This window comes from Eublepharis macularius, chromosome 4, assembly GCF_028583425.1.
Source record: "Eublepharis macularius isolate TG4126 chromosome 4, MPM_Emac_v1.0, whole genome shotgun sequence".
In the NCBI taxonomy this organism is placed as follows: Eukaryota; Metazoa; Chordata; class Lepidosauria; order Squamata; family Eublepharidae; genus Eublepharis; species Eublepharis macularius.
In genome coordinates, this window is record NC_072793.1 from 16,791,579 (window position 1) to 16,817,686 (window position 26,108).

Sequence of the window (26,108 nt, forward strand, 5' to 3'; positions counted from 1 at the left end):
GCAAAGGAAAAACAGTGATTTTGATGGTGGTGGATTTATTTTCCAAACAAGCCCATTTTGTTCCATGCTTTAAGTTGCCAACAGCCAAAAAGTTGGCCAAATTGTTCATGCAGAATGTAGTAAGACTCCATTCATTTCCTGACAAAGTAATATCTGATTGGGGCCCACAATTCATTGCCAAGTTTTGGCGGGAGCTGATGGATGTAACAGGCATGACTCAAGGGTTGAGTTCAGCATATCATCCCGAGACCGACGGGCAATCCAAAAGGGTTAATCAAGTCCTAAAGCAATTTTTAAGGTGTTACATTAATTATCAACAAGATCATTGGACTGATTTTCTAGCATTTGCAGAATATTGTTACAACAATAGCGTTCATAGCTCTATGGGAGCATCCCCATTGAAGATCACACAGGGCTTTGAAGGCAAACCCTTGCCGTTTGTGAAAGACCTCCACCCGGAACTGGGGGGGGGGGCGGGGATTTCAGGACTTGGTTGAATGCTATCATGGAACAGTGGGATCTAATAACAAAAACCTTGGAAAAAGCCAAACAGGATTACAAAAAACATGCAGACTGTAAATGCTCCCTCCCTTCCTGGATCTGAAACCGGTACTTTGACCAGGGGCAAAACGAGTGGGTTCAAGCTAAAGATGTAAAAGCTAAAAGACTCATCAAAGCTTTTCACAAACATTATCTGGAGAAACTGAGGGAGAGGTGATAGTGTTATAGATGTAGTTGTTTTGAGGAGGGGGGGGGATAATGTCAGGCAGGCAAACCAGCCTGACTGCCATCATTGTGAATGCATATTTACTGGGGGGTGAACTTTCTTCCTGTAGTATAGCTTTCTTCCTTCACTGTATCTTGGCTATGCTTTGCTGAGAAGTGTTATCAGCACAGCTGGGAACATCTGGGAACTGACCTTGGAAAATTCAGCTTTGCATCTTTTTCAGGACTTTTGCTGACTTCAACTAACTTGTTCACACTGGGGGACAGGGGACTGGGGGTCTAACCTCTTGGGGAAGACTTTGCTTCAGCATTCCAGGCAATTACTATGTATCAGGGCACTTCTAGAGAGTTTTATCTAAATAAAGACCTTTAACTCATACAACCGTGTTGGATGAAGTGGAGAGTCTGAGAGAATCCCCTAGCCAGGCCTGACAGCTATGGTGCTTTGTATTACTGCACTTTTCCTAAGTGAAATAATAATGCTTTTCATTTCTATAGCAATTTCATTGTTCAGAGAGCACTGCAGATATTACTGATAACCCTCATAATGGCCCTGTGGGGTAAGCCAGTGCTGTTCTCATATTGCAGATGGATGGTTGAGAGTACCTAAGGCCACCTTGTGAGCTCCTGGTAGAAGTGAGATTTGAACCAAGGACCTCCTGGATCACAGCCCATAGTCATTATGTTACTTCACCTTAACAGGAAACCCTAGAGCAACTATATCTCATGGCTTAGAGTGGTTTGTCCAGACACCATAAAGGATATAGCCACCCATCACTAATTTATGACTTCCCACCTAAATCTGACAGAAAGCAGTGGCATTAAACAGTCTTAAATCCAGATTTTTCTATTTTTCTAGGTTGTGGGACTAGGTAATGTCCAATTTATTTACTTATTTATGTTATTTATGGTCTGCTTTTCTCACTGAGACTCAAGGCGGATTGCAGTGTAAGTCAATCTACGGCTGGGACATTCAACAATACAATAGGGTATGGACTGTATAAAGTTGAAAACCAGCAGAAAGCGTATACACAACCCAAACAAAACCGAAGCAATTTAACATGGCGTACTGTTCGTCTCTTGACCATTTAAGTCTTGCTGTGCAAAAGACTGCATGGAAGAGTCAGCAGAATGCAAAAAAAAAAGGCTGGGAAGTCAAGATCCCTTATAAGCATCTCCTTCCCAGTTCCCCATTGGCTGAACACAGAGTCCACTTGACCAATGAAGCACCACACTTAGAGAGGTTGACACCATGAACGGATCTCTGCTGAAACATCTCATCCTTTTTAATTCCAGGTTTCTGAGTGTTTCCACTTTTAGTGTCTAATTTGTCACCATTTGATCTCCTACATCCTCTCTCCTAAAGACCCCCCACTCCAAGAAGGGGACTCATAGAACAACCCCCTCTATGAGGACGAGGGGGGCTCATAGATCTCTTCAGAAGAGAGGGGGACCATAGAACAACTCCCTCTTTCCCCTGTGGGACCTGCTGGCCAGACAAACAAGAGCTGACTGCGAGCTGCAGCACTGTGGCTCACCACCTGGCTCCGCTGGGGGTGGCAGAGGCCATTGTCCCCCCGGGTGCTCCTCATTCTCCCCCTCAGCGTGCATCTCCACCAGCACCACCATGAAGTTGGTGGGCAGGACAGGGGCCTTTTCCCTTTGGAGTGGCTGAGGGGGGAGTGCCCCACTGAGCTGCTCCTTTGCCGCCACCTCCAGCCAGCCACGCACCTCCTTCCTTCTCTCACCCCTTGTTTGGCATGGCATCATCAGCGGGAAGAGCAACAAAAGGGTGGCTTTCTCTTCCTTTCTTCTCTGTCCCGGCCTGCCTCTCAGTCAGCCAGGCGGCGGTGCTTCAGGAAGGAAGGTAAAGAAAGGGAAGAAGAAAAGAAATGGAAAGAGAAAGGGAGGGAAGGAAAGAAAGAAGAATGCAAGGAAAGAAGGAAAGAAAGAGAAAAGGAAGGAGGGAGGGAAGGAGGGAGGGAGGAAGAGAAGAGAAAGGCTGGGGAAGCAGGTGGCCCGGGAGAAGCTCTACACGGGGAGATGGCCCAGGTGCCGGGGTGGGGCCACCAGTCATGTGATCTTTTTTCAGAGGTGCTGGATCTCAAAACCAGGGAGATCCCATTGAAAAAAAGCCCTGCATTTATCATTCCAGAACTAGGTACTGTAAAGTCTGACCTAGGCTATTTCTGATTTTATTGGGTGAGGGACCTCAAAATTCTGATCCTCAGACTAGGTATTATGAAGTTAATTACGCTTATCCTTTGGCTGGTCTCCATTAGAAGATGGTAATAAACTATATACTAATAAGTATTATAACATAGGGATGGATTATACTTCTTTGCCCTCCACCACAATGATCCCAGGTGAGTAGGACATAACTTCAGGTAAACATCACAGATTCCAAAGTCTGTGAAAATCAACCAGTTAAAAAGATTCCAAAATACTGTGGTTGTCAATTATTAAATTTCCCAGAACACTGCAGTGATACTTTGGAGATCAAACTTTGCTGTGTTTCACAATGACAACTTTTAACCTATAGAGATAAATAAGGTGAACTCTGACCATCTATGTTCATAGAAGAGTTTGTTTTATATCCGACTGCTTATTTTCCTAATGTGTATATATCATGTACTGTAGAAGAAAATGTTCCTTTCCTTTCGAGTTTGATGCAGAATATTTTTCACAAATTTCAAAAACTGCTTGGCTGTTAAATTCTGAAGCATAGCTTCGAACTGCATCAAGGTTAGTTAAGCATCCAAAACAAAGAAATCTATTGAACGGTCTAGGGGCAAGACTTGGGAGGGGAAGAATGAGTGAAAACAAAGTGGTTGTGAATGACCGTGCCTTTTTTGGCTGTTTTAATGGAGTGGAACAATAAAGACACAACGAAGCAGAAAGAGAAAGAGTTGCCGCAGACATCGGAAAACATATTTCAGGCAAAGGACATTGGCATAAGTTTGCTGTTATCTTTGAATTCTGTGCTGGATTTCTATCTCAAATTGCTTGTTTAAGGTAAGAGTAAGCATCCTTAAATATTTATATATGATGCTGCATTACCCCTTTGCATGTGTTCAGTTTTTTTTTAAGTTATTGTTTGAATGGGAAATAAATTTGGCTGTATACTTAGCTCTAAAGTTAGTTATGGTTAATAGCTAAAGACTCCCCCAATAAATGCAATCTAACTCTAGTTTAGCTTTTTAAAACTATCTGCCAATGTTGATAGGAGTATTTATGGTTTTATTTAAGTAAGACGGTCTAAAACTTCTGGAGAGCTCATTTTCTTATAGTAATGTTACGAGTAAGTGTCATTTAAGAACATCGGTGCTTTCATTTCATGTGGAAATATTTGAGAAACCATACTCAACTTTATCCATGGGAAACGTAGAGTTAATGTGGTTTTGAAATGATACATTCCAATGGTAACAAAAAAAACCTGCCCTGAACATTGAGCTCAAATGTTGCAATTCCCAAGCAGCTTCAGAGAGCATTGCACAGTTTTGACAGCTGTTGTTTATTTTGTTCTCCGCCCCTCCCTCCCTCCCTCCAAAAAAACAACCCAGGTTCTGAGCTCATTGGTTGAAGCTCATTGTCTAGGAATCTGACAAGGAACTAGTATCTTGTTTTCCGTGGAGGAAAACTGAAGTCAACAACAGTGGGGGGAGGAAGATGTGTATGGAGACCAGCGGAGAAATAGGATTGCAACACAACTCTGTACAGATCTGGAAATCACTGGGAGCGAAGGAAGATTTGGAACGGATGGAGCAATGCTGTTCTTTCTTCTTTCAAACTTCTACATTCTATACGCCTCAGCTATTCTGCTGAATTCATGGCATGGATAACTGCATGTGGTTGCTAGAGTCTGAGGATTCAACTACCTGTAAGACATTAGGCTCCATAGCAACTGAAATCATTTCTAAGTGGCATTAAGATCCTTTGTAAAGATACTGTATATTTACAGTTTTAAATGAAACCTGTTTAAAAGGAAATTCATCTTAATCGGCACCATCTCTGAAATAGATCAAAACCACAAATTAATAATAATAATAATAATAATAATAACAACAACAAAAACAACAACAGCATTCGATTTATATACCACCCTTCAGGACAACTTAATGCCCACTCAGAGTGGTTTACAAAATATGTTATTATCCCCACAACAAACAACCTGTGAGGTGGGTGGGGCTGAGAGAGCTCCAGAGAACCGTGACTAGCCCAGCTGGCTTCAAGCGGAGGAGTGGGGAATCAAACCCGGCTCTCCAGATTAGAGTCCCGCGCTCTTAACCACTACACCAAATTAAACTGTGCTCAAAGAAAAAGAGAGTCAGTTCATGTGCTAAAACCATGATGAGTTATGCTTCTCAGTAGCTTTCCATGGCAGGAATTAGGTCACTGTGTTCCACAGCAGCTCAAGCACAATGCAATTCCACAGGGAGGGGGGAGACAAAAATGACCCTGGAAAGGGCCCCACACTCTTCTCCACGTATGATTTGACAAAGGAGGAGGGGCCCCGGCTAAATAGGTACCAGTGCAATTTGCCAGGGATGGATGGGTGGTGGTAGAACTTGTTGGGGGTCAAGCAACCATTTGCCCAGATTTCAGGGGCTTAGGAGAGGTGGCCCACAAGGCTATTGGCACAATAGGACCTTTCCCAGTCCGTCCCTGCAACTTCACATGAAACACATTTTAGCAGGCCAGACTTCTGTTTGCCGAAACATATATGACAGTCGCAAGTTGCCAACTGAAAGTTTTGCCCAAGTTCCACAAAAACACACAGTTTTCTCTTTCACATAAAAGAAATCATGCCAAATGAACGCTGTGGTGTTTATTAGGTTATAAGCCTAATGTCTCAGGGTAAAATTGTGAACTTAATAGATTTTAAGAAATTAGACAAAGATCCCTCCCCTTGGTGCTTTGTTATAAAACTGGTTAAAAGTGACTAGGTGATAGCAAAGATGTGGTGGTTGAGGTGCAGAAGAAGAACTGGGGGAGGGGCTTTTTCTGGCAAGTTTCCCTGCCAGTTTTTTAAAAGAAAAACTGGTTGATGTGGGAGAACATTGAAATAAACTTTGGTGATTCCCCCCCCCTTTTTTTTGAATGAATGAACTGCTTAAGATAGCTTTTACCTATTTAAAATATACATTATACACTATTTTATGCTGTAAACATATAATATATTTTCAGGAATATGTATATTGTTTATGTGTGTGTATACCGCACTGAGTGTGTGTTTGTAAACTGCTCTGAGTGAGCATTAAGTTGTCTTGAAGGGCGGTATATAAATCGAATGCTGTTGTTGTTGTTGTTGTTGTTATTTTGTTTGTGTGTGTGTAGAGTGGCACTACGTCACTGAGGGAGGTCTCGCATAGGTTACCACAGGCCTTGATATTCGGTCTTAGTATGTTCCAACATTTTTAACAACTAAGAACATGAAACGCAATTGAAACTATTTCTCTGTGACAGAGGACAATTGAAGTGAATTGGCTTAAATTACAGGATGATAGATTTCAACTGACTGTTAGGATAAATTTGGTAAGTGTTTCAGGTGAATAGTCATATTAGTCTCTAACTGTGGTCAGAAAGTGATAGATTTTAGATTTAGTGTTTGATTTTCTGGAATGAACAAGGGTTGTACTTATGGTTGCCAACCTCCAGGTGGTGGCTGGAGAGCTCATGGAATCACAACTGATCTCCAAGCCGCAGAGATCAACTTCCCTAGAGAAAATGTCTGTTTAGGAGGGTGGACTGTATGGTATTGTACCCTGCTGAAGTCCCTCCCCTTCTCAAACCCCACCATCTTCAGGCTCCACCCCCCCAATCTCCAGGAAATTCCCATCTTGGAGCTGGCAACCCTAAATAGCCTCCAAGACCTTTCTGACTCTAGGACACTAACTTTTCATTTCAATGTCAGAATGGGGTAACAATAGTGCATCTTCCTGGCTTCTGTGCAGTCCCACATTGTGACTGAAGATGTGCAGGCCAGTCACAGAAAATATTTCCAGAGCCTTCTAGAAGACTAGGTGTTTCCCTCCTTCCTTTGGCACTTTCCCACCAAAACCAGGAGTAGAGGCACTGTTCCCTCAGTTCTCTTTTTGCCACTATGGGATGAGATGAGGAGATGTTCTCCATTTTTTCCTCACCACATTCTTGAGGCTGAGGAGACTTATTTCTCTTAAAAGTGCTTTTAATCACCAATAGTCATTCTAGTGAAGTATAAAACTACATTTGAAGAAGAAAAGTTTGTTTTCCTTTTGTCATGTCTCAAGATGGGCCTCTTTAAGACTGAGCAAGCTGTGCCTTTAAAAATGATGCTGACAGAAAGTGAATTCTGTATGCCTTATCTGCCTGGGGATCACAAGACAGAGCTACCTGCTCTTTCTGTCTCCAATTTAACCTGAAAGGCATGTTCTAACAGCTACCTCACAATGACTCTTTTCCCAAGGCTATAGCGGTGCACCACCTGTTTAAAGGCACCGGTCCCTCTCTGGTTTGGAAGGGAGAGGCTTGTAGGGTGTGGCCTGACAGAGTCTTTGGATCCAAGGCCGAGAGGCTTTTCCCTAAAGGCTATGGAAATGTGTCTGCCTGACTTGAGGAATCGCTCCCCCTCCTAGACTGCCCTCGATTCAGAGATGCAGTCCCTGGAGGGTGAATAAACACAAAGCCCCCTCAGGACCGTCAATGTTATGCCTGGGGCTTCTCAGCTGCTTCTGATTTAACAGATATAATAAACCTGCACCTCTACGCACAACCCTTTTTGAAGGCATTTTTTTCCTGTTGGTCCCATGTGTCTGGCACATCCCCTGGACTTGCCTGGAGGAGACGACGGGAGACAGCCTGGAGACAGCCACCCAGTCACCCCAGCAGGCTCCCAGGACCAGAACCTACCTACACAGGAAAGAGGGAAAGAAGCACCCAAACCTCAGAGGGTTAGAAGGGGCAGGTGGAGGTCAGCTAGTCCCACCCTCCAGTGGGAATCTCAGAGGCCAGGCAGGGAGAGTGGGATCAACCCAGAGGGGGCCAGAGCAGAAGGAGAGGGAAAAGGCAGTGGGGACATACAGCCAGCAGCTATTCAAACAGGAACCTTGCCAGCCAGGGAGGAGAAGCAGCCACAGCAGCTCAGAGCCACGCCCCAACCTGCAGCCCAGCTAGAAGGCAATAACCTGGCCCAGGGGATACCAGGAACAAAGCAACTCCAGGTGGAGCCACCTGAGGCACTCTGTTGGAAAAGCTGGGCAGCCAGCCAAGGAGACACAGCTGGGCCTGCCTTCAGCAATCAGCTTAGCCAGAGAGGCTTGACAGCTAGCCAATGAGACACAGCTGTAGCTGGCCAACGCAGCCAAAGTAGCTACCCCAGCTGCAACTGCTTGAGGCAGCCCAGGACAATGCTGGATGGCAAAAGAGGGGTGTGGCCTGGCAGATGGAGCCTGGGATGAAGGGCAGGATATAAGGAAAGTTCGCCCACAGGGTGGGGTGGGTTGAGTAGGAGTGATGGAGCAGAGCAGAGCAGAGCAGAGCAGAGCAGAGCAGAGCAGAGCAGAGCAGAGCAGAGCAGAGCAGAGCAGAGCAGAGCAGAGCAGAGCAGAGGCGAGGAGGAAGGTGGATGAAGGAGATGGAGGAAATCAAGGGGGAGGACTGGATCAGGTTGAGCAGGCCAGTAAGTGGACTGAGAGGGAGTCTGGGTGATGTATACCATCCCTCCTTCCACAGAGCAGGGTCCTGCAGTATCCCTGACACCCCTTTCACATCAGGGCCAGGCATGCTGCTGCCCCGCCCAGCGGCGGCTGCAGCAAGCCCTGACACCATGTATGTCCACACTCCCTATTTCCTACCATGGCATAGTGCTGGCTCTCCGGAGACTTCTCAGTCTCATGGCTGTAAGATTCTGCAGCCATTTATGAATGTGCAGAGGGTCTCTTTTAGATGTTTTCTGCATGGCACACTTTAAGCCAGTGCTTCTACTTGCGCCAATCAGCACTGAATCGGCTTGGGCTCCTGGCATTCTGCGCTGCACAATCTTGAGCCCGCTTGTGGGGAGGGCAGAATACAAATTTGAAATAAATAAAATAAATAAATAAATGGAGGTGATTTGGTGACTGCTTTCTTATTCCAGACGAATCAAAATGTATCTGTTTGAAGCTACCTTTTATGGGAGCTGGAGCCAATATCACTTTTTCCCCCCTTATCATTTCAGCAGATGCATTGTAATGTTGCAATGTTGGAGCCCATTCCCCCTTTTCTCCCTGTCCCTGTATTTGCTGATTTGGCAGTCCCATGCCCCCCATTTTTTAAAAAAAATCTGGAGATGCAATTGGTGGCTGAGTTCTAGAGGGAAACCTACAGAGTGCTTGTTCCACTAGCTTCTAGCAGATTACTCTGGTGTGGTTTGAATTGTCTGCTTGGTGCAAAAGGCACCTCTCTGCCAGAGCAAAATGTTCAAATGCTGCTGCCCCAGGGCTTTTTTCAGGCAGAACGCGGTGGAACAGAGTTCCAGTACCTCTTGAAAATGAGTAAACCAAAGACGAGATCAGTAAACCGAAGTAAACCGAAGAAGTCATCAGTGAGGAATGTGGCTTGCCATTGTGGGTTCTAACCTATGTCCCCCCATTCATAAAGTTTCAAAACAATGTGTTAAATACCCTGGCCAGGATTCTCTCTCTTTTCAGTCACCATTCTTCACAAGGTTATAGTTTGCCTTAGTCATTCAGGCTCCAAGAGTGTTTTGGCAGTATCCTTACACAAGCCTTCCTTTGTGGGTTGGTGAAAACTATCACACTCTTGCCTTGAGCGCATAACTGTCCAGTGTCCTTTACCTAGCACAGCTCTCTCTACCAGAGCAGTATTTTTCCTTGCCACATCGCTGCATGTACTTCAGTGGGGACACTTGTAGAGAACTCCCTGCTTCTTTATAAGCAACTCTGGGTGAATGTTAAAGAGACGCAAAATATCTGTTGGAAAAGTGGTCCTTTATGGTCTCTTACTTTGAGAGCTTCACACCTCCTTCAGTCAGTGAGCTTGCAACTTTCCCAATGTGGAACTGCACAGAAACCACAAAGGTGAAAACAGGGTTGCACTTATCTGTAACTGTTGTTCATTGAGCGGTTGTATGCAGGCACGCATCCTTTTCTCCTGCCCTGCTGTGAACTCTCTGGAACCTTAGTTTCTGGGGAGTCTCTAGCAGTGGCATGGAGAGAGCTGAGGGAACAGCACCCCTTCTCTTGGTCATGCAATAGTTTTGGTAGGAAAGTGCCATGGGGAGGAAGGGCACTCCAAGTCTTCTAGAAAACTATGGAAATCTTTTCCATGGCTGGCCTGTATGTGCACAGTCCCAAAGTCTGCCTTCACAGAAGACCACTTATTATAATAAAAATAACAACAACAACATTCGATTTATGTACCGCCCTTCAGAACAACTTAACGCCCACTCAGAGCAGTTCACAAAGTATGCCATTATTATCCCCACAACAAAACACCCTGTGAGGTAGGTGAGGCTGAGAGAGCTCCAGAGAGCTGTGACTAGCCCAAGGTCACCCAGCTGGCTTCAAGCGGAGGAGTCAGGAATCAAACCCAGCTCTCCAGATTAGAGTCCCGGCTCTTAACCACTACACCAAACTGGCTACTCCAAACTGATGAACAACAGACACAGGCAAGAGCAACTCTGTTTTTACAAACATTCCAATGTCTGGGTCATACGGCCTGCTGGTCATTATTTCTTCATAGTAATCCCAAGTTGTCTTACAGCATGGTAGGAAAAAGGAGACAAGTGGTTTGGGTCAAAACCTGGCATCGGTCCAAACAGTGCCCGGCATCTTCCCATTGTCATCAATCTCTTTAGGAAAACAGATATGTACAGAGACTTGTCCAAATAAGCAGGAGGGGAAGTTGTGTTGTAACTTTTAACTTCCATTCAGCACTATACTTTGCCGGATATAGAACATTTCTGTACCAAATTTGCCTTTATTTTGAAAGCAGATCCGGAAATGCAGAAGGAACGCTACAGAAATGTCAGCATGTGCCAACAAATTAAAGTGCTTTTATTGAAGAATATAATTGTGAAATGGAGAATGAAAAAACAAAGTTTCCAGGCAAGTATATTGAGCATTTCTTTTCTTGAAGTTGAATGGCATATAAACAGGGGGGAAATTACCAATTTGTGTAATACCTGCTGACTTTGTGTTTTGTTGTACAAGTTTTCTAGTCATCTGAATGAGATAAAAATGAGACAGTATGCATGAGAAAGAAGGGAGATTGACTTCCAGTGTGCTGTTCTCTATAAAAATAGACCATGTTAATGTCAGGAGGAAAATAACTTTTATATACCTACAGCATCCATCTAAGGGCCAAGCTACAAGTGACGCCTTACACAGGTTGGACACTTGTCAGCTTCCCTCAAGTTTTGATGGGAAATGTAGGCGCCCTGGTTTTACAGCTTGGCTCTCCATTACAGCTGCAAGACCAGGATGCCTACATTTCCCATCAAAACTTGAGGGAAGCCGACTAGTGTCCAACCTGTGTAAGACGTCACTTGTAGTTTGGCTCTGAGACTGCTGTCCAAAGGACTTTTCAACTGTCACTTGAACAACATTCCGCCAGGCTGCCTACATTTCCCGCCAAAACTTGAGGGAAGCTGACAAGTGTCCAACCTGTGTCAGGCGTTATTTGTAATTTGGCTCAAAGTTTCTTAAGTGTATTTACTGGTGTCTTATAGTTTTCCAACTTGTGGGACTACTGATTTTACTTTACATACACTCACAGCTACGACTGATGCTCGTTCAGAATAACAGTCATGTATCTTGCACTCCTACTGCAATGGCACCAACACCTGCTTGTTTAAATAAGAGATCTTTTCCTCTGTACTTAAAACTCCAACAACCTTCTTAAGGAGAAACTGGTGTTTAGTAGGTAGCTGTTAACAGTAAACCACTTTATCTGTGTTTAGATATCAAAATATCAAACAAGTGAGATTGACATTACAACATTAAAGAGAAGAGAAATATATTCTTCCCCATTTCTAACCAAATTCTAACCCATTGTTTCTAATTTTTTTTTAAAGGTAGATTTCAACGACATGTATTTTCAAAGATCTAGAGGAGTTAGCCGTGTTAGTCTGTAGTAGCAAAATAGTAGAGTCCAGTAACACCTCTATGACTAACCGACTCTTATTGTAGCGTAAGCTTTCGAGAGCCACAGCTCTCTTTGTCAGATGCATCTATTTTCAAGGAATTTAGCCTCTCAGCCCTTCCTATGTGTATTCCAGCTGTCACCTATAGGCACAACCAGTGGGATGGTTTGGTGGGATATGCAATGTTCACCTGGAAGTGAAGTAGGGTACTTCTAGAAATTGCCAGAAACTTTATAGTAAAACTACCAACTAGGGCTGCCAGTGGGAGGCCTGGCCACTCTAGTCACTTATCAATTGTCCTTTAGCTTCCAACTAAGGAAAAACACATTTCTCTATCTTATTCCTGGCTGAGAAGCTGTGTTTAATCCCCTCCGCTCATTTTTATTGGTATTTAATATATTATAAATTTCCAGTTTCTTCTTTCACTTCTTTAACATTCTTTCTTTTCTTTAAAACAAACTATTCAAAAATATAAAACCTTCTTTCAAATACTATAATATTATATTTGTCTTGCCAAACGACCCATTATACATAATTGTATAAATATTACCTTAAACATGCAAGAAAAAGCGGGGCGGGGGCAGCTATTATTTTACTAGGATTTATCCATCCTTACTATGAGATTTAAAAGTAATTATGCAAACAGAATCAATTGAGTTCTAAGCAACCTTGGCTTTGATCCTAGATATGAGTCATCTGCAGCCGTGCTTACAAAGCTCTTTTCAAAACTAAAATGCCTGCCATTCAGCTGTTTGGTCAGGAATGTGCAGCAGAGATACTGAGAACTGACCTATATTCTTGATACCCCACAGTGCACCAGTGAGATTTTAGATTTATGTATGCACTCAGTTTCTCGCTGATATGGGTGCAAGGATCTTGTTTCTTCACATGGCGACCTCTAGCCTGATCAAAACGGCTCTGTATCTAGAGTGGGTGCAGTGGGTATACTGTCTCGTTCAGAATGCTGGCTTGCCCACTAAGGATCTAGAAAGGCTGTGTGTATGTAAGAATTTAAATTGGTGACATGGCAGCTTCTGTTTAGAGATTATTTTGGAGGAAATAGAACCAGTGCTGGTTAAAAAAAATCAGCGTTCATTACACTCATGCTTAAATTTGGGACTTTGCTAATTTGATTTGAATGGTGGAGATTCTTTTAATCTGCAGGCCAATTTCTCAACAGACAATCTAGATGGCCAAATAGACGATGTTCAATAGCAGAATTGAAGTCTGCATTACAGCTGTTAGGGTCTGAGTTGAAATCAGACCTTTTTTTCTAATGCTGCAGGTGGTGGCTGGTCATTCCTTTGTCATGTGGTGGCACTGGTGTTTCTGCAGTGGGTGTTAACTGAGCACAAGAGTTTAGAGAAAGTGACCCCCTCATAACTATGAGGGAGTTTAGACTCAACCAGACAAAAAAAGAGGAAGACAGAGAATGCTATAAATTGTGATCTACTTGAATATTTACAAATAAAGCAAATATCAAATACCATAAGATTTCAGTTTTTCCTTCTCTAAAGGGAGCCCAAAAGCCATGCTTCTGAGACAAGGCTAAGACAAAACTCAAATTTAAGAGTAGGAACTGCTTTGCATTTATCTGTAACTGTCATTCATTCTTCTGTGCATGCACACATGCACACTCTTGACTAGAGATGGGCACAATCCGCATTACGAACATAAAAAACCCACAAAAATGGCGATCGCGTGATCGTGACCTGGTGGATCGTGATTGTCCACAGCCCACGATCCAGCGGTCGGGAGAGGCCTGGATCGGGGCGATCGGGCTCGGTTCAGGGATCCAGACACTCAGGTGCCAGCAATCTATTCCCCTGGCAACGGAGCCAGGGGAATGCCTAAGCTCTGTTTGCCCTCCTTCTGTCGCCCTGGAAACCCGAATGGAAGCCCAGCTTTCCTTGATCAGCAGGGCTTCTTTCCAACCACAGAGCAGCAAAGCAGTCACCAGTTGGGAGAAGACACCCAGGGGAGGGAGGGGGAAGGGGGTGTTCTGTAACCATGGGCACTCCAATCTCATCTCTGCAAACCCTGATAGGCAGCTCTGATGGCCAAACACAGACCTCCTGTGTTGCTGAATGGGACCCATGCTTATAAATAGCTGTGGTCTCCCAGGCTGGGTTTCACTTTCTGCTAGCAGTGGAGTGGGACAGAGCTCTTGCTTGCTACTTGCTAGCCTTTGGAGAGAGAGAGAGAGACTGAGAGAGTACAATTGTGCTTGGCTTTCGTGGACAGGGATCTATCTCCTCTGGTGCCAGGGCTGCTGCATGGCTGTAGGGCCAAGCTCAGTGGGCACCTCGGCTGAGGGCTGCGTTTTCCACGATCCACGATCCGGGTTCGGGAACGGGATATGTTTGTTGCTGTTCGAGAATTCGGGATCGTGGCCTGAACCGAACCACAATCCTCTGGTTATGTATTTTTTTTTGGTTCATGCCCATGTCTACTCTTGACCCACTGTGAGCCAAGTGACACCTGACACAAGTTGGACACATGTCAGTTTCCCTCAAGTTTTGATGGGAAGTGTAGGTGTTCTGGTCTTCCAGCTTGGCTCTCCTTAAGCCCATTTAATTGAAGTTTGCAGAGCAGCAGTCTATGGGAGGGAGAATATGTGGTCAGGAGGGAAGTGCAGGCGTCGGGCTCTCATTGGGTGCCCCCCTTCCCCTCTGCTGGGTGTGTGTGGGGGGGGTTTCAGGGCCCTACTCCTCCCCCCCCCACACACCAAACCAGGGCTGCATTCCCCATGCTGCTGACAGCAGGGGGAGCACTTCCCTTCCCCGCCAGGCCACAGCATCACCCGGCAGGAGCGTTCGCCCCTTGCTCCCCCCTCCCTCCCTGCACTGTGGCTTTGTGACCAGCTCGGCCTGGCCAAGCAGGCATGCCTGGCCACTCCACTAAGGTGGAGAGGGTGGGCTGGAGCATTGCTGCCAGGGAGAGGAGGGGGAGACGGTGAAGCTCTGGCCCACCCTGTCCACCACAGCACAGCCCAGAGCCGCCAGGCATGCCTGCTTGGCCTGGCCAAGCTGGTCCTGAAGCTGCAGTGTGGGGAGGGGGGGAGCAAGGGCTGAACACTCCTGCCAGCTGATGCGCTGCCCTGGTGGAGAAGGGGAAGCACTCCTCCCCCACCATCAGCAGCACTGGGAATAATAATGATGATGATGATGATGATGATGATAACAACAACAACAACATTCGATTTATATACTGCCCTTCAGGACAACTTAATGCCCACTCAGAGCAGTTTACAAAGTATGCCATTATTATCCCCACAACAAAACACTCTGTGAGGTGGGTGGGATTGAGAGAGCTCCAGAGATCCATGGCTAGCCCAAGGTCACCCAGCTGGCTTCAAGTGGTGGAGTGGGGAATCAAACCTGGCTCTCCCGATTAGAGTCCCGTGCTCTTAACCACTACACCAAACTGGCTGCCCTGCAGCCCTGATTTGGTGGGGGGGGGGCAGGAGAGGGGCCCTGAAAACCCCCATACACACCCAGCAGAGAGGAAGGGGGCGCCCGGTGAGAGCCCGACACCTGCACTCCCCTCCCAACCGCATGTTCTCCCTTCCGTAGACTGCCGCTCTGTAAATTTCAATTAAATGGGCTTAAGGAGAGCCAAGCTACAAGACCAGGACACCTACACTTCCCATCAAAACTTGAGGGAAACTGACATGTATACAACTCGTGTCAGGCAACACTTGTAGCTTTGGCTCTGTGAGTGCTACATGTTTCCTTTCTTTGCTCTCCTTTGGAGCTCCTCCAGTGGCTACAGAGAACTAGATGAAGAGGGCATTCCCATGCCCATAGTGTGCGGCAGTTTGGACAGTAAGTTACTCCTTGCAACTAGCGAAGCTGAGTGCCCCCTTGAGCTCTGAAAAGTTCTAGAAAGTTTTAGAACGCTCCCTCCACAGCTGGCTTGCACAGTCCCAATGTGTGCCTGCACAGAAGACTCTTGATGAACAACAGTTACTTACAGGTAAGTACAATCCTGTTTGCTCTTTGCCTGCCCACTCTTATGGATAACAGGCTCTTTAACTTATTAATTCTAAAATTCTGCTGAATGATGAGCTGGTATTCTAACATTGGCCCTGACCTGGATAGTCCAGGTGAGCCTGATCTCATCAGATCTCAGAAGCTAAGCAGGGATGGCCTTGGTTTGTGATTGGATGGGAGACCGCTAACAAAGACCAGGGTTGCAGAGCCAGGCAATGGCAAACCACCTCTATTGGTCTCTTCTTGCCATGCAAACCCCACCAGGGGTTGCCATAAGTTGGCTATGACATGAAGGCACTCTCTACTATTCTGACATTGAGGTAGGACAAAAACCTATAACTAGTATGGTTTTATTATTTTCCTAAGGTTAATATGAGAGGGGGGGGACTGCACATATTTGTGGCTTTTGAACCTTCTGAAGATTCCCCCATATACAGCTTGGAAGTTACAGCATATTTATTGGTCTCTGCTGGCTTCTTGTCTATATGACAACGGATATAAATTTTTGGCCTATTGAAGCAATGCTCTTCATTAATGACCACGATTTTAATTCATGCAACACACATTTTTTGATGTTAAAAATCAAAATCATTGCAAAGTATTTGAGCTATTTTTACTGTCATTGCCCATCTTTAAACACTACAAGTAAAATGCCTCCACCTCTTTTCCATCCCCCTCAACTATATGTGATTGTCGTAGCTCAAGCACCCAATCCAGGGAGGAGCTGTAGCTGCCAACTTCCAGATGGTGGTGGGTGGGAGATCTGCCCGAATTACAACTCTTCTCCAGACAACAGAGATCAGTTCCCCTGGAGAAAATGCTGCTGGAGGGGGAAGGGGCTTGGACTCTATGGCATTATACCCTGTTGAGATCTCTCGCCTCCCCAGTGTCCACCCTCCCCAAGATCTATTTCCAGTATCTCCAGGAATTTCCCTACCGGCAACCCTAAGAGGAACAGGAGCATGGCCCTAAGACAAGCCAGTCACCAAGCAGCAGAGCTAGAAAGAGAGCCAGGTGGGGAAGCATCCAGAAGAAAAGCTCACCAGTACTAGCTCCCTTTAGAGCAAAGGACTGCTCTGGAGTACAAGCCTCCTTGAGAGGAAATGCTTGCTTGGGAGTACATGCTGGGAATGAAGAACTAGGAGTGGCCAGGGGGGACAGGAATAAAAGGCCCCAGCTGGACAAGGTGAGGAAGTAGCTGACTGAAGGCTAGGAGAGAGCTGCAGGTAGGCTTTGGGCCTTGGGTGGCAGGCATCTTCTGAAACCTCAGGAAGGTGGCTGCCTGGCCCGAGGGAGCCAGGAGGGGTTTTCCCCATGTAACACAGGCAGGCTGGCTGACGCCTGGCTTAACCTTGCTGGAAGGGTATAGTACAGGACACTTAGGAGCTGGGAGAAAGATGGAGATGGAGACAACAGCTCTGCTAAGGCTGCCAATCTGCAGGTGGTGGCTGGAGCTCTCCTGGAATTGCAACTGATCTCTAGGCTATAGAGAGCAGTTTTCCTGGAGAAAATGGTTGCTTTGTAGGGTGGAATCTACGGAACCCTTCCCTCCCCAAATCCCACTCTCTCTAGGCTCCGTACCTGAAATCTCTAGGAATTTCCCAACCTGGAACTGGCATCCCTAAGCCCTAGCAGTAAGATGGGAACAGGTGGAGATGAAGAGTTGGGTGTTGGCTGGTGCAGTGGGGTGATTATCTGCCGGAGTTGGCAATGTAAAGGAAACAAGCCATTAAAAGTGCAAACTTCAGTGTTCTTATGTGTTGTCTCTGATTCCATGGAGAAAAGATGGCCCTTCCCCAGGGGAACATCTTGGACTCTTGGAGCTCCACAGTGATGCTTAGTAAATTTGTGTGCCTGCATGCCTGCTTGTGATAAAGTAAATGTATGGTATGGGTACAGAGTGAATCCTGTTGATCTTTACCCATCACTGTGAATGACCAATGGTTACCAAGGCTTATAATCCAGGTAAGGTATGCATTGTAAGATTTCCGTGAATGCTTGTGGCTGTGGTCCTCACCATCTTCTTCATCATTTGCAGGAATGGTTCGCATCAATTCTTCTTCTTCTTGCGATGCTATTTCTGTCATCAGGCTTATACATAGGTCCAAATGTTGAAATCCCTCATGGAGACCTTGGTCAGCTAGACGCACTTTCTTTCAACTTTTCTACACTTAAAATTGCTTATACTCCTGGAACAAAAACAGCAAGAGCAATAATGGAGAAGGTAGAAACAGTCTCCGTCATGGGAGGTATATATATATATATATATATTTCATATGAAGTTATGCAATGTCTGGTGTATTATTGTTTGCAAAGTTTCATTGGAGTCAGCGCTCCCTTTGGCTGAGTCCTGGAGTTTGTTTTCTTTGGCAGGCCTTGAGCTTGGAACGAGGGACAAAAGTACGAGAGTGTTTCTATGCCTGGCTAGGAGCTGTAGCTCACTGGCAGGATATCTGCTTTGCATGCAGGTTCCTTGTTTTCTCCAGTGGTGATGTGAAACACCTCTCTACCCAAGACCCTGGAACGATGCTGCCAATCACTTTATGACTCAGTGGGCTGACTGAGGGCCAAGCTACAAGTGACGCCTGACACAGGTTGGACGCTTGTCAGCTTCCCTCAGGTTTTGATGGGAAATGTAGGCATCCTAGTCTTGCAGCTTGGCTCTCCGACTGCTGTCCAATGGACTTTTCAACTGTCACTTGTCCAACATTCTGCCAAGCTGCCTACATTTCCCACCAAAACTTGAGGGAAGCTGACAAGTGTCCGACCTGTGTCAGGTATCACTTGTAGCTTGGCTCTCAATCAGTATAACGCAGTTTCATGTATTTATGTGCATTTCTGTCAGTGTTCCTTATCTTTAAAGTAAAGGTAAAGGGGTGATCAAAGAGCCATTTTCAAGTAGGAATTGTCATGTCTGACTATACCCATTCATTCATGCCAATGGTTTTGCTGTCAAGTGTATGCTTTATTCTGTTCGGGGTAACTCCATTTTGGGTGCCTGGAAGTATTCTTGTTGCTGACATTCCAATAAGTTCTCACCCATTCCCAGTTTGAAGTTTTTTTCTGCTTGTGTTATATCTGTTCTCTGTGTAGCTTGATAACCCAAATATGCATACTGTTCTCACACAAATCAAAACAACCTTACGATGTTGGGAGGGGGATGGAACAGAGGGTAGAAGAGGGATGTAATTTTCCTATGTAGTCATTCTGGTCAACTTTCTACTAGAAGTGCCTAGGGGCTTACTTTGCCCTTAGGTAGACCTTTGGATCTGATTATGGGAAGGACTGATTTCTGAATAAAAGTCATTTAACCAAGAACCCGCATCTTGCTACAACGAACCAGGGACCTGTCTGCTGTAGTCTATCATCCAGAATCTGACAGGAATGAGAGGTGGCAACTTTTTTTGCCTGCTGAGTTAACAGGGAGCACCTGAAGCAGGGCTACAGAAGGTGACCCTAGCAGTTGAATAGGCTTGTACAGGGGTTGGCAATCCTTCAGGTTGGCTGGCCCCAAGCCATACAGGGCTTTAAAGCCCAACACCAGCACCTTGAATTGAGCACAGAAACAAATTGGGAGCCGGTGTAGAGGGGTCCAGGCTGGAGTGATATGATCCCTTCCCTACAACAGTCTTAGGGATGCTTGAACACCTTCTGGTTCAGCTCAACTTCTGATCACTGGCAGGGAGCTGCAGTTTTTTCTTTCTTTTTTTAAAAAACTGGTTTCTCATTTGTTCACACTGGCTTGACATGAACAGGAAACTTCTCTTCGTGCCCAGTCTTGCAGGGATGCAGGCTTAGAGCCAAGCTACAAGTGACACCTGACACAGGTTGGACACTTGTCAGCTTCCCTCAAGTTTTGATGGGAAATGTAGGCATCCTGGTCTTGCAGCTGTATTGGAGAGCCAAGCTGTAAAACCAGGACGCCTACATTTCCCATCAAAACTTGAGGGAAGCTGACAAGTTTCCAACCTGTGTCAGGTGTCACTTGTAGCTTGGCTCTTAGAGAGGAAAAAAGAAACTGACTCTCAGCTGATCAGTCGTCGTCCCCCGCCCCCCCCCCCCAGCTTAGCTTTTCCCTGAGTCCCTGCCATTATTTTGTTCCAGAGCAATTCAGGAGATTCAAGAATGAGGGCTTAGTTTCATCCTATGCTCTCTTTTACTGATGTTTTCTTGTCTTGGTTGCCAAGTCATGTTTAACAGGGAGCATATTTTGAATGATGCAAGGGCCAGCCACATCAGCTTTATGCACTAACTCACTCCTGAGCAAGCCAAAGAAAGCCCATGGGCTGTTCAGCCCTTTCACTCCCACTGTGAATACCAACAGTGGCAGAACCTTTTCTTTAGGTACCTCTGTTGCTCACTACCTGTGTCTTGGCTTGCACATAGGAGTGAACATCTGGAGGGCATAAGGAGAGAATTCTTGGAAGAGCTTCCAGTGGTTGTTCACACTAGTGGCAAAGGAGTTAATGATCATGTTGTCTATTTTTCATATTAGAAAAAAATGACTTAGGTACCTAATATCATGTCAGGCATGTATTTAAGACTGGGGAAGGCAATGGCAAACCATCCCGTAAAAAAAGTCTTCCAAGAAAACGTTGTGATGCGACGTCCCCCCATGGGTCAGTAATGACTTGGTGCTTGCACAGGGAACTACCTTTTACCTATGTATTTAGGATTAGGGCTAATGTCGGGAAATGATCAGAAGGCTTGGGATTTGCCTTCTGCTGCTGCGACCACTTTCCTTTTCTTTGCTTTAGCCAGCTAGATTTGGGTGCGCTAGAGTTAGAGCTTAATTTACCTGTCCTTTGACAGCTTCACAGTCAAAGTGATGCTCTGTCTCATCCTTATACTTTGTGAGGAAATCATGGGGTGTTATGCTGGTGTTGCCAACACTTTGAGTACACACGATTCTATTACCTACATGGGCTTTCTTATAATACTGACAGCATTTTCGTACTAAAGGTGTAACAACAAAACTCATGGAAGATGAAAAAGCAATAGAAGAAGCACACAAGGAGGAGGATGACATCATTGGAGTTATATTTCAGGATCGCTTCTCCTATCGACTCCGATTTTCAGTAAGAAAAGTGAATTCTCCCATTGACTACGCTGCAGACATAGGTAATTCAGGATGCATGTGTATTTTTGTCCCATTTCCTAGATATTCATGTGAATACGGTGAAATCAGATGCAGATCTGGGCTCTTGACCTTTTATATTCTCATAAGATATTTTGAACATGATTGTAATGTAAAAATGGCTTGGATCCTAAGCAAGTAGAGGAATGCAACTTTTTTACCTAGGAGGCCTCTGATTTGGGACAACTCATCTCACAGAACTGAAGAGAAAACATACAGGCTGATGTTGGTGGGAGCTAGGGCTTTTTTCTGGGAAAAGAGATGGTGGAACTCAGTGGTGGAACTCAAGACCGCACAATGACATCGCTTTGGGTCAGTTGGAACAAGGGGGGAGTTTTTTAAAGTTTAAATTGCCCTCAGCGAAAATGGTCACATGGCCGGTGTCCATGCCCCCCTGATTTCCAGACAGAGGAGAGTTGAGATTGCCCTCCACACCGAGCGGCGTGGAGGGCAATCTAAACTCCCCTCTGTCTGGAGATCAGGGGGCGGGGCCACCATCCATGTGACCATTTTCAAGAAGTGCCAGAACTCTGTTCCACTGCGTTCCAGCTGAAAAAAAGCCCTGGTGGGAGCTCAGTCAAACTTGAAAGTGAGAATAGGCTAACGAAAGCAGAGTACGTAGGGCTGAGTGAGGCAAGAATCACTGGAATGTGAAATGTGTTATAGGTATGCTAGTGCTAGAAGTGTCCAAGCTAAGATGGTGGGGGAATCAGAAACATGGTGGAAAGGACAAAATCAGTGGGACACTGTTATCCCTGGATGTTAATTCTATAGGAAGGGCATAGAAGGACATGTTAGGGAAGCATTGTTATACACTCAAAGAGGATAAACAGTCAAAGAAACTAGAAAACATTAGTGAGAGAACTCTCCCATAGAATCGTTGTAAGTAGAGCTGCTGGGCCCTATAGTTTCCTTAAAAGTGAGGGGTATGTTACTGCCCCCGATCAAATCCTTGAGGCTGAACCAGATGGAAAAGGAAATGAAGCTGGTTAAAGCAGAAAATACCACAATAATGGGTAACTTCAACTACCCACGCATTGACTGAGTAAATGTATGAAATGAGGTTCCTAGACATCATAAATATCTATGCACTGGAACAGTTGGTCATGGAGCTGACAAGAGAGTTAGTAATCTTGGTTTTGGTTCTGAGTAGAGCTCGAGACCCGGTGAGAGATGTAGATGTTGTTCCAGATGTTGATGCAGGATGTTGTTCCGCACTTGCATACTCCCAGCAAGTGTAATGACATCACTTAAAGAAATGACATCATTGCGCCACTGATGTCGCACAAAACTCTTGCGGGAAGACGCTATCTTCTGCAGGTTTTGCACAATTTTCACGATGTTCCGGGAGCAGGTAAGTAGTGTGAAAAGGACCAAGATATCCAAGACCCAGAGCCTTTTCTGGTGCATGATCATAAGTTGATTAACCCCTTATGTAGTTAGGAGGAAACCATGACTTGAGCAGACTGCAATGGGAATGGAATTTACACAATAATGCAGTAGCCGAAGGCCAGTAGTCCAATAATCTCACTGAGGCTGACCAAGTGATGTGCACCTCAAAGGCAAGGGATGCTTCCTGTAAATGCAACTTTTTCAAAAGCAAGAGCACAAGAAAGGAGAGGAAAAGCCTTCCGGCCCATCCGTTCGAGAAAAAACATCAACGTCCAACTTGAACAAGCCAATGAACCAAACAAGAAAAAAAATTGCCAAACAAACCAATGATTTTAAGAATTTTCCATGTTGTTTGAGATGATAACCAGTCGTGAGGGAAGAACTGGAAAAGTTAATTAAATGCCTTGGTGATATCAAAAAGCCCAACATTTCCAACCATGGCAATACGCTGCATCTGTACTATAGTTCCCAATCCATCCATCCATCCCTTTATTGGCATAAAAGCAGTGATAATCTACAATCAGAAAGAGACACAAAAATCTAACAAATTATAAAAACAAGAGCATAAAACAGTCAAATAGAATAATGGTCAATGACAGGAATGAATAGGTGTCCAACAGTTACGATACAATGGTGTGCTTGGACTTAATTTTGTAAGCTTCTGCTAAAAAATTTGCGACACGTGTAGTAATTTGAGGATTAACTTCTTCCAAAAGATAAATTAAGGTTTTCCCTTTGGTAAGAGCACTGCGCTGTAGATATTCAGTCAAGAATTGTTCACGTTGTAAGGCAAGGAGAGGACACTCTAGAATAATATGAGACAACGAATCAAGAACTCCTAATTCACATGGGCATAGCCTGTTTTGAGAAGGTATTTGCCTAAATCTGCCAAAGAGAACTATCGATGGAAAGGCATTTAGGTGAGCCAGAGTAAAGGTTCAGTGCTGGAATGGGGAATCTAAAGCAGACAAATAATGGGATATCATTCCATGCCTTTGGTGTATACCTAAATTAGCTGCAGGGGGTGCAAAGGGAACACCTTTTGGAATTCATGATCCATAAGCCTTAATTTGATTGTTCTTAAAATGTATAATTCGTCACATAAGAGCTATAGTTCCCAAGAAGCATGTGTTTAAAAAACCCAGCAATCTTGGGTTAATTTTGAACTCTTGATTGAAAAGCAAGCTGTTTCCCCTGGATGTCATTAGATGCCACTTGTCATAATAACTGTCATATAACTAGCATTAATTACAACTTAAACCACAGGTACCTAACTCACTGCTTTTACTGAAAAAAAAATTTAAATGATTCATCTAAAAGATTTTGCTTATAATTAACACTCTCTGTTTCCTCTTGCCTGCAGATTTATGTTACAACTATTCATCAGAATATTGTTCCAGTCCACAATACTGGTTCAGCGGATTTCTATCATTGCAGTCCAGCATTGATGCTGCTCTCATAGAAGTAAGGAAGATTGTTTCGTTTCAAAATTAGTATGCTTCTTCTACTTTCATTGTATATTTATGTGCCTTGATACATTAATTATCATACGGTCCAAAAAAAGAGAGGCTGCACCAATGCCAGGTAAAAGTGGAGAAATGAAGAACAAGATTCTGTAGGAGGACAGTTTTATTCATTATTTTACATCCCCACACATTTTGCTTAAAGCTTTGTCAGGGGATCTGATAAAAAAGTTTAAAGTTCTTAATTATTGTTTAAAAACCATCTTGTTACATGATAAAAGATAAGTTAAAAATACGGTTGTTGTGGATTTTCCGGGCTGTATAGCCGTGGTCTTGGCATTGTAGTTCCTGATGTTTCGCCAGCAGCTGCGACTGGCATCTTCAGAGGTGTAGCACCGAAAGACAGAGATCTCTCAGTGTCAAACTGTGGAGAAGATGTTAGCAGGTAATTTATATCTTACTCAGGAAGGTGGGCTTGGGTTGCGTCATCCCGTAAGAATTTCCCAAACAGGAGTTAGGCTCAAACAGGACACAGTATCTTATTCCAGGACACTAAAATACTGGACAACACTTCCAACTACTTTGTCAGATTGCACAGGGAAGCCATTGAAATTCATAAGCATAAGCACAACTTCAACAGGAAAGAAGAGACTTTAAGAATGAATAGAGCATTGTTTCCAGTCCTGAAAAACACCAGGCTAACAAAATACTCTATATCTTACAATAGCCCTGCAGATAAGGTTAGCATATCAAGCACCAATCCATATGCAAAAAACCTTCTTAGGATACAGTGAAGCATTAGTATTCCATTAGTATTCCACACCCTGAGAAACTCTTACAGGATGACGCAACCCAAACTCACCTTCCTGAGTAGATATAAATTACCTGCTAACATCTTCTTCACAGTTTGACACTGAGAGATCTCTGTCTTTCGGTGCTACACCTCTGAAGATGTCAGTCACAGCTGCTGGTGAAACATCAGGAACTACAATGCCAAGACCACGGCTATACAGCCTGGAAAATCCACAACAACCATTGTTCTCCGGCCGTGAAAGCCTTCAATAATATAAGTTAAAAATAGTTACAACAGATAAAAGATCCTTTTAAAGATCAAGTCTGGACATGTTGAAAAGAGCTGTGTAGTTCTCTATAATCACCATGCAGCATATATTAAAATAAATTTGCCTTATGGCCAGTTTCTCAGGTTATGGAGAAACTCCTCAGAAACTGCAGAATTTCAGGAAGAATCCTCAGTCTTAGCAGTTTGGCTTCTAGGGGCTATCCCAGGAGTTTATAAGGTAGTTCTTGGCAGAGATAGAATAGGCCTGTTCCAAAGCAGTAAAAAAATCTGACCTTGACAAGATACTTGCATTTTCTTCTTTGACTCTCTAAGGGTTGGTCTCTCCAAGAGCATCAGAAAATACTGGAATATTCTTGACAACATCCCTAGTTGTGACCAAAAAACCCAACAACCAGTATTAGGGATAAGGACGTTACGCTACTCTGTTGTGTACTGTCTGCTGATGTAGATATATGTCTGGGGTTGCTGTGCACTCACTGGCATTCCCAAGAGGTGTTGAGATAGTGGCCTCCGCAGTGGAGCTGTCCCCAGCAGAGAAACAGCAGCCTGACTGGAGCGTGACACCTCAGGGACGGCCGAATCCCCCAACCTTCCAGCAATTGGCCTGGGAAGTGGCCCACCCACTCAACCTGTCAGCAGTGGCAACAGCAGGCATAGAGCCAAGATGCAAAGAGAGGGGTCAGAGTGCAGCCCAGCAAGAGCTAGCCCTGGGCCCTTCCTCCACCCCTTCTCTATAAGCCAGTATGGCCTGTCAAGGGTTCTCCCCTGGCCTTTCCTCGATCTCCCAGGGCTCCAGGAGGCCCATTAGCTTATGCTTAAGAGCTTTAAAAGAACTCTCAGGGCCAAGCTACAACCAGGGCTTTTTTTCAGCAGGAATGCGGTGGAACGGAGTTCTGGAACCTCTTGAAAATGGTCACATGGCTGGTGGCCCCGCCCCTGCTAAGCGGTGTGGAGGGCTATCTCCACTCCCCTCTGTCTGGAGATCAGGGGGCGGGGCTACCAGCCATGTGATGATTTTCTCCAAGGGCAACCCACTTAGTTCCACCACCTCTTTCCCCAGAAAAAACGCCCTGCAAGTGACGAATGACACAGGTTGGACACTTGTCAGGTTCTCTCAAGTTTTGATGGGAAATGTAGGCATTCTGGTCTTACAGCTTGTCTCTCCAACTGCTGTCCAATGGACATTTCAACT

At 44.9% G+C, this 26,108-nt stretch overlaps 1 protein-coding gene across 5 annotated transcripts in view; it reads left to right on the forward strand.

Moving 5' to 3' along the window:
• The first annotated feature begins 3,290 nt into the window (after nt 1–3,290).
• Nucleotides 3,291–26,108, forward strand: part of LOC129328905 (ATP-binding cassette sub-family A member 9-like) — a 146,647-nt gene continuing 123,829 nt past the window's right edge. The window contains exons 1-5 of one of the 5 annotated variants that reach the window (XM_054978220.1): nt 3,291–3,741; nt 10,696–10,811; nt 17,882–18,092; nt 20,806–20,964; nt 23,736–23,836. In XM_054978220.1, the coding sequence (XP_054834195.1) occupies nt 10,707–10,811; nt 17,882–18,092; nt 20,806–20,964; nt 23,736–23,836 (576 nt within the window). In that variant the 5' untranslated portion in view covers nt 3,291–3,741; nt 10,696–10,706. Of the gene's footprint in view, nt 3,742–4,349; nt 4,607–10,695; nt 10,812–17,881; nt 18,093–20,805; nt 20,965–23,735; nt 23,837–26,108 lie in introns of those variants that run through there. The other 4 variants (XM_054978219.1, XM_054978217.1, XM_054978218.1 and 1 more) reach the window with 4 other exon arrangements.